We start from the raw sequence: 8,925 nt of genomic DNA on the forward strand, positions 1-8,925 counted from the left end.
AACCATGCTGCACTGAGAATTCCATGAAAATCACGTTTTTTAGCTTTCAACTTTTAAAAAGAAAAAAACATACTACTTCAGTACATTAAGAGGGTGATGTTCTATTAGTACGTGGAGTTTCAAGTTCAAACACAAATTCTCTTATGATGATGAAAAAAAACAAGTTTAGCAATGAATAGTGACATTTACTGTTTGGCACATTTTTACCAACACAAATGAAAACGCATGTAATGGAGATAAAGAGGATGGTTCTCACGCGGACTTCTGAGAGTGTGCTTGGATACGTTTTAGTTCCATGACTAAAATTAGTTGGACTAAAACTTGCTAGCCTCATCCATGCTTAGATCCAAATACTAAAGAGAGGTGGTGTTTGGTTCTTCAGTCCTAGGACTTTTTCTAGTCCCAACTAAAAAGTCTATGGTCCTTAAAAAGTCCCTCCCTGTTTGTTTTCAGAGACTAAAAAGTCCCAGTCTCTTCCTAGAGGCTATTAAATGACCATGTTGCCCCTGGTATATAGAATAATAATAATCAAACAACATCATGGGGTGGCGGGCCAGTAGGTGCATGGAGGGGCATTGTTGGAAAAGTCCCAAAAAGACTCTCCTTGATAGTCTTCTTCATTTAGTCTCAAATGCCTAGTTTAGTCCCTAAAAAGTCCCTCCCGTTTGGTAAAAAAGTCTCTAAGAGAGACTTTTTCTAGTCCCTACACAAAAAAGTCCCTGGAAACAAACACCCATTAAAATTAAGTTAATGAGCATTTATTATCCTCCAAACCCTTCAATCCAGAACTCGCCTGTGTTAAAGGTGGGGACTTAAATGAGGAGAGAGAGAACTAATTCACATTTTAGTAGGGGTACCCCTGACTAAAAAATTTTAGTCTCAAGACTAGTTTTAGCCGCTCTTTAGTCAGGGGGTGCTTGAAACTTTAGTCTCTTAAAAAAACTATTTTTAGTCAGACTAAAATAAATCCTTTGAATCCAAGCACCCTCTTAGAATCTTCCTTGTGTTTGGCATGATCGTGCCTTGACAAATACTACTAGAATGGCTTGACCTGCTGCGTACACTGTCCATGTACACTTATTACTTGGACGCCGATTCCACATAAACATCCAAAGCTAGAGAATCCCTGTGAGGTTGAAAACGAAGTGCTACTCCCCGAAACCACATTCTTCTACTCTAATACTCCGTAACATTCACGTACCATTTGACCGGCGAAGTGGGGAGATACTGCTGGCACAAACCCATCGTATCCTGCCCCAAAATAAAGCAAGAGATCTTAGCAATTCGTAATCGGTCGCCGTACGCCAAAGGACGGGCCGGTCGGCACGGCAACCTGATTTTGTTGGGACTTCCATGTCACTAGCAGAGCAGAGATGCTCTGGCCCCTTGGCTCTTGCCAACGACAAACGCAGCCCTCAGCTTTCGGACGTGCGTGCGGGTGCGTTTGTCTCGGCATGATACACGTTGGGAGATGTGGGGTAGTCGGATCGCTCGTGCTCATCTCCTTCTGCCCACCTTCCCAAGCGTCCCTCTCCTCTCTGCTGCACAGTCCCAACAGTTGTCGACGTGCCGTGGACACGTAAGCACGCCGTTCCCTACGTCCCTCGTGCCCTGTTCCCAAGGCAGTACAGTTCACCTGCATCTCGTGTATTTTTTGGCTGGCTGGAGCAAGGAATGCCAGCCCAGGAACAGCCTACACCAGCTGCGTCTGTTTCTCCTAGTAGCACTAGTACTATCTTATTCTCAGCAAGACGTTAAACGCATGTAGCATCAGTATGACAGATTGACACTCCGCATTAAGAAATCCGTCGAGAGCTTTGCTTCAAACGGTCTTCCAGGAAACGACGTTTCCGCAGGTGCCAGCCGCTGCCTGAAGTGTAGTGTAGCACGCACGAGGGTCTGCAGCACGAGCTTGGGATCCGGAAGAAGCTCGGTGGGATATCCTAGCGGGGACCGGATCCGCGTCATGCGCTTTCCTCATCTCGATGTGACCAGACCCATTTTCACCACCACCACACTCCCTTTGGAGCACAAGAATCCTTTTACGAGTGCACCTAAAAGCTTCCACTTTGCTGCTTGCTTTGGATGTTAATTCTTGCATTACGCCGGATAAGCCCCCTACCCCGATCGAGAGTGCTTTGATGACATAGATCCTGCTTTGCCGTTACCCCTTTTGTCTGGAGCGGGTTGGATCGATCTCGATCGGTCCGTTGCGTGCATCAATGGCGGTCTTGGAATTAGACCGGCCAAGGCGCCAAGTACGCGTATGCTGGTTGCTGCTCGCCTGCTCAGCAAATTTGGACGGTCCATCACGCTGTGACTGCGATACCTACACGCACCGCGTTGATAGCAATAGGTTGCTGTCCGCGAACATGCTATCTTGACAAGATGCAATCCGGGTCATTTTCAACCGGCATGTGTGGCATGTGCACGCTATTTCATCTGACTGCAGCAGATGAACCAACTGAAATACGAACGAACCAGATTGGATCGATATATAGGCTATGGCATGTTACCAGATTATTCTCCCCGGGATTTCGTTGAACGCGTTTGCACTGAACGTGTACGTACGCTGTGTGAGTGCCGCGGACATGTTCTCGTGAGCGTACTTTGCAGCAGATAACATGGCCACAAAAAAGGGTATTACTAGGATCAAGCGAATATATGGCATTCCTTTCAGAAACTCAACGACCGATTCCCTCAAGGGAAAAGCTCAACCACCGGAACCGACCAAAGCTCGGAAGCTCGCCACATCAAGCTAGCGAATCTTTTCATTCTAAGGCCTCTTTTGGTTCATAGGGTAGGAAAATCATAGGAATAGGAAAGTTATAGAAAATGAGATGACATGTATCTTAAATTTTATGAGTAATAATAGGAAAGGAGATGCTTTTTGATTCACATCATAAGATTTTTTTCATTGAGTCTAGGCTAATATTTATTTTTCTATGAAATGTGAAGGATAGGAAGAATTCCTTCACAGGAATAGGATTTCATTCCTACAAACCAAAGGGCTTTAAAGAAATTTTTTTATAGAAATCATATCCTATTAAATTTCTACAAGATTCCTCTAAACCAAAGGATCTAGGGCTTTTTCTTGCTTTGAATACCTACGTGCATCACCTGAATTACTACACTAGCCTCTGTGCGACGCCATGACAAAAACAAGGCTAAAATGACGCACAAAACGCTGGCGAGTCCCACACGGGCGCGCGCCCACACGCACAGTGACGAGGCCCTTGCCCGGAGTCTTCCCTCCCCGTCCTGTCGTATATAAAACAAGCCATTGTCAAGCTCGCTTCTCCTGCCATTAGACCGCCCAGCTTCAACTCCTTCCTTCTTCCACACACGCAGAGCAGAACACAGCTAGCACAGGAAAGCGGAGACCTTCGACCTGCCAGCTGTTGCATGATGGCAAGGCGGCAGAGAGGATTCCGGCTCGGCCGGAAGCTGCTCGGGCTCTGGCGCCGGGCGCTCTGCAACCGCCGGCGACGCGGCTACGCCCGCCTGCAGCGGTGCCAGCTGGGAGCTGGCGCAAAGCCGTCCCACGCGGCCGTCGGGAGCGCCAAGCAGCAGCAGCAGCAGCTGGTGGTGCTGCCGCGGGAGCGGGAGCGGGACGAGCCCCGGCGGATGCTGGGGTGGGGGCGGTCGCTGGCGCGGCGGATGCGGCTCCTGCCGCGGCGCGGCGAGCGGCTGCTGGAGGAGGCCGGCGAGGCGACGACGCCCAAGGGGCAGGTGGCGGTGTACGTGGGCGGCGACGAGCCCGGCGGGGAGTCGATGAGGTACGTGGTGCCGGTGGTGTACTTCAACCACCCGCTCTTCGGGGAGCTGCTGCGCGAGGCCGAGGAGGAGTTCGGCTTCGAGCACCCCGGCGGGATCACCATCCCCTGCGCGGCCACGCGGTTCGAGCGCGCCGCCGCCATGGCCGCCGCCGGCGGCGGCCGGAAGGCGCCCGGCTGGTGGTAGCACGGCGCCTGCCCTGCCTCCTGTACAGCAGTTACTACATGCATACACATGCGTGCTCGATTGAATAGATAGTTGGATGGATGTGTGTATTTTTTTTCTCTTTACCAGTTTGACTTTTTTTTTCTGGGTGTTTGTGGGTGCTCATGCGATGCGATCATGCGAGTTTTTTTAGTTTTAGCGAAGATGGAGGAGCGGCCCAGGAGGCCAGATTTGCTTGCCTCCGGCCTCAAGCTCTAGCTCATGTTCCTCCCCCAACTTGCATGGCGATCGTGTGCGTCCTGTACACTATGATCTGGTGGCCGATCAATGGATCATGGTTGTCAATTAACCTCCCCGATTGAAATGTGATCTGCCTAGCGTAAACGGGTGAAATATTCGTGGTCAAGTTCTTGTGTTGAGCGACTCATTCTGCTTCCGCGTTTTCTTCTGATCATGTGTCAATGGTACGGTGGTATCGAAAGCGATGTTCGTGGTGTGTAGTATCGAAAATAGTCCGTACAACCGGCGTGTTGGAAGGTACCGCAAGCTACTTCGTGTTGTCCAGTGTTGTGTTGGTGTCCAATGGTGCTTAGTAAAAACAGTGCGCTGCTTTGTCTGCCGTGACAACGCTTTTGGGGGTGCCCAATGGTGCTTAGCAGAAACAGTGCGCTGCTTTGTCTTCTGCCATGACGCCGCTTTCAGGGCGTCCCGTTTTTGCTATGACAATGCTTTGTGATCCATGGGTCCATGAGCCGTTGGATGTTGATCGTACGAATAAAGTGGTAGTCATCACTATCGAAACAAAGGTGAAGTACTCACTAATCATATGAAGAAATGTAAGACAAATATATGCTTAGGGTCATTAGGATTGGTGATATCCTTGCTAATGGCAGTAATTAATTAAGCCTAATAATAGTACTAGTTCCCCGCAGGTCTCGTTGGGGGTGGCCGATCCATAGGGGAGGAGGGGGGTCTCGGCCCCACTACCTCCGCCACTGGGATTGGATGCATACATGACCCAATGCAGAGGTCGGCTTCACCTTCCTTCTTCTCAAAAAATTGGCTAGTGCGAGTAGGATAGATGGTACGTATCAGGGAACGTTTGGCTCTCGGGTGATAGTGCACCTTTAAAAAATATTAAATTAAAAATGGTCAAAAATCCTAAAAATTGTTGGTAACAAACTAGATAAATCACTACACACGGATAAATTTTTTGGGGACAAAGTGACTTTCATGATATTGGTCAGCACAAAGTCAAAATCAGCACTATACTAGGCATACTATTCACCCTATATTATCTTGGATAATTTGTTTTTCATGCTTAGATTTTTTTTACGACAGTTTGTTGTGGTTAAATTTTGTTTATGAGTAGGCCAATAAGTCAAGTTTGCACAACAAAAATTTCAAAGATTTTAGACTTTTTCTTGAATTGTTAAATTTCCCCTTGTTTTTTATAGGGTTCATCTACCACCAGCTTCATTCTGCTCCGCTTCCGCGATTTCGGATCATGTGTCACTGGTATATGGTGGTACCGAAAGCGATGTCCGTGGTGTGTACTGAAAATAGTCCGTACCGCCGGCGTGTTGGAAGGTACCGCAAGCTACTTCGTGTTGTCGAGTGTTGTGCTGGCGTCCAATGGTGCTTAGTAGAAACAGTGCGCTGCTTTGTCTGCCATGACAACGCTTTCAGGGTGCCCAATGGTGCTTAGCAGAAACAGTGCGCTGCTTTGTCTGCCATGACACCGCTTTCAGGGCGTCCAATTTTTGCTACGACGGCTCTTTTAGATCCATGGATCCATGAGCCGTTGGATGTTGATCGTACGGATAAAGTGGCCGTCATCACTATCAAAACAAAGGTGAAGTACGCACTAATCCTAGTGAAGAAACGTATCGGGGAACGCTTGGCTCTCGGTTGCTGGTGCACCTTTTAAAAAATAATTAGTAATTTTGAAAATGGTCGAAAAAATCCTGAAAACAAAATAGACAAATCATTACACTCCCATAATAATTTTGGGGACAAAATAGTTTTCGTGATATTGTCCAGCACAAAGTCAAAATCAACACTATACTAGGGGTACTATTCACTCTATATTGTCTTGGATAATTTGTTTTCATGCTCAGATTTTTTGACGATAGTTTTTTGTGGTCAAATTTTGTTTATGAGTAGTCCAATAAGTCAAGTTTGCACTACAAAAAGTTTCAAAGATTTTTGACTTTTTCCCGAATTGCTAAATCCCCCCGGGGGATTTATAGGGTTCATCTACCACCAGATTCACTGGGGTATTCATTGAAATATATACGAAAGGTCACTAGGATTATACTTCCCATGTTGTCATGTCCATATATAGGTTACGGGAGTGTTATTTCTACTCCCAAGGACATTGCAGCAATGATTAAAAAACATAGCAAATAAAAGAAATTAAAAGTTTATTTGTGGCTTCGATTATGATGAAATGTTTTAGGTGCTTGTTGGTGGCCAAATGACATCTAAGAAGCTCTGTACAAAACAATTGTGCTCAAACGTATGTGCACTGTCTAAGCAAAATTATTATTTTGTTTGTATGGAGATCATTTGATTTGATATTATTTGTCCACCAAACTTTGTGAAAGAACATGTGGTGCCCCCATGTTTGGTTTTGGTAATTGATGACAATCTCTATGAGCTAATGGTTGTATTGAGTTATATTTGAAGAATTTGTCCATAGGCATTTCTTGAAGTCCATGTGTTGGTTTCAAGGAGTTTATGAGTTGACCTAGGTGATATTAAGGAATCATCCAAAGTTTGGTCATGTGAGTGTTGGGCTTATTGCAAGTATGTCTTGAAGAAGAAGATTGTGTGATCATTCATGCTTACCTTCAAGGCATCATCCAAATAAAGAGAGTTGGAAAGGTTCAAGGTTGATCAAGACTAAGTCAAGAGTGAATCAAGTTGATCAATTCACAAAGCGTAGAAGATGTATCGAGAGGGATCAAGTGATCCCATGGTATGAAAAGCATTGTCAATTACGCTTTGTGTACTAACTCATGGTCTTCGTGAGAGTTCTCTGTGGGGTTAGGTTGCCATGTGCAAGTTCAAGTGATGCATCACGAAGAGATCAAGTGCTTGAAGCTTGCCGTCCATTGTAGTGACAATGGACTTGTGAAGGTGTGCGAAAGAGTGGCTCACCCATAGTAGAGTATGGGGGAGTAATTTACTAGTCTTTACCAAGCCAACGCAATTAAAAAAATGGTCAACTTGAGGGAGTCAAGATCGTCATCATCTAGCTCAAGTGGACCATGTGCAAAGCAAAGGTTTGCCCTCGATAGGTTTTATATTTTTCCGGTCTCATGGTGGTAGTTGGGAGACCGGGTTATAGGATCGCTTGCCGTACTATCAAGGGGGGCTCTCGATGAGTAGCTTTATCGCATCGTTCGTTGAGAGCTCAAACCATTGCATCATTGCATCATCTTTCTTGGTTATTGTTTGGTTCTCTTTGTGATTTTTGGATCTTATGGTCATCTTGATGACAAGCTCGAGTTCATCGAAAACGGAGTTCTCATGCTTCTTCTATTACGTTTTCGGTGTAGGAGGTTTTACCAGTCTTTTTTGAGGAAGGGTTCTCACCATTTTATTATGGGACTTTTCTAATTTGCCTTTTATTTTTATTTCTATCAAGATTGTGTTATCCCTTGTCGCTATCTTTCCAGCAAAATTGCTTTCGTTGAATTCGGAGTCCGTTTGCAGAATTTGTGTCAGTTTTGGTGTCCATAAAAAGGCTGCAGCGGTACTACCGCCCATGGTAGCGGCACTACCGCTTGGAGCGGTACTACCATGGCTACTTCCGCTCCGGACCAAAAACTCGTCATAAGTCCAGCGGTGGTAGGCATGGATGTAATTTTTTAGTACCGCTCGCAAGCAGTAGTACCGCTCTGTGCGGGCTGTGAGCATAACCGTTGGATTTTTTTCTCACCTATAAAAAGGGGGTATTCTTCCCCAATGAACCTTATCCTTTAAGCTCGTGTTTTCCCCCATTGTTGACCTTCTTCGAGCTTGCTAACTCTCAATCCCTCCATGGATTCTTGCTAGTTTTTGAGGGAAAAGAGAGAAGAGATCTAGATCAACATTTACACCAATCACTTTCTCCTCTATGTGAGGGGAATCCCTTGGATCTAGATCTTGGAGTTCTTGGTGTTCTCCTTGTTGTTCTTCCTCTCATTTTCCTCCCTAGCATTAGTTGCTTCGATAGGATTTGAGAGAGAAGGACTTGGGACTCCGTGTGCCCTTACCATTGCATTTGGTGCGTCGGTTTGTGTTCTCCACGGTGATACGTGGAAGTTACAAGTTGAGAAGCTTATTACTCTTGGGTGCTTGGTACCCTTGAGCTTGTTCCTCTTGGGTGCTTGGGTGCCCTAGACGGTTGGTGGTGTTTGGAGCTCAATCATTGTGGTTTAAAGCTCCGGGCGAGCGTCGGGGTCTCCAATTAGGTTGTGGAGATCGCCCCGAGCAATTTGACGGGTACCGGTGACCGTCCCCAAGGGTTGCCAAAGTGTACGGGTTCGGTGACCGCCCCCAAGGGTTGCCATTTGTACGGGTTCGGTGACCGTCCTCATGGGTCCCTTAGTGGAATCACGGCATCTTGCATTATGCGAGGGCGTGAGGAGATTATGGTGGCCCTAGTGGCTTCTTGGGGAGCATTGTGCCTCCACACCGCTCCAAACGGAGATTAGCATCTGCAAGGGTGTGAACTTCGGGATACATCGTCGTCTCCGCGTGCCTCGGTTATCTCTTACCCGAGCTCTTTACTTATGCACTTTACTTTGTGATAGTCATATTGTTTCTTGTCATATATCTTGCTATCACCTAGTAGTTTATCTTGCTTAGCATAAGTTGTTGGTGCACATAGGTGAGCCTAATTGTTGTAGGTTTTGTGTTTGACAAATTAACCGCTAGGTTTATTTCGCATTTGTTCAAGCCTAAACCGTAATTATTTTAAAGCGTCTATTC

The 8,925-nt window shown here is 46.3% G+C and overlaps 1 protein-coding gene across 1 annotated transcript; it reads left to right on the forward strand.

Moving 5' to 3' along the window:
* The first annotated feature begins 3,239 nt into the window (after positions 1–3,239).
* LOC119317273 (auxin-responsive protein SAUR36-like) lies at positions 3,240–4,348 on the forward strand. Its single transcript, XM_037591701.1, has one exon. It carries the CDS (start codon positions 3,406–3,408, stop codon positions 3,961–3,963), a length of 558 nt encoding a protein of 185 aa, XP_037447598.1. The 5' UTR covers positions 3,240–3,405; the 3' UTR covers positions 3,964–4,348.
* Positions 4,349–8,925: the final 4,577 nt, after the last annotated feature.

Source organism: Triticum dicoccoides, chromosome 6A (genome assembly GCF_002162155.2).
Source record: "Triticum dicoccoides isolate Atlit2015 ecotype Zavitan chromosome 6A, WEW_v2.0, whole genome shotgun sequence".
Lineage (NCBI taxonomy): Eukaryota > Viridiplantae > Streptophyta > Magnoliopsida > Poales > Poaceae > Triticum > Triticum dicoccoides.

What these genes read in the sequence shown, in the direction of transcription:
- LOC119317273 (XM_037591701.1), top strand. Translation starts at nt 3,406, where the DNA reads ATGATGGCAAGGCGGCAGAGAGGATTCCGGCTCGGCCGGAAGCTGCTC.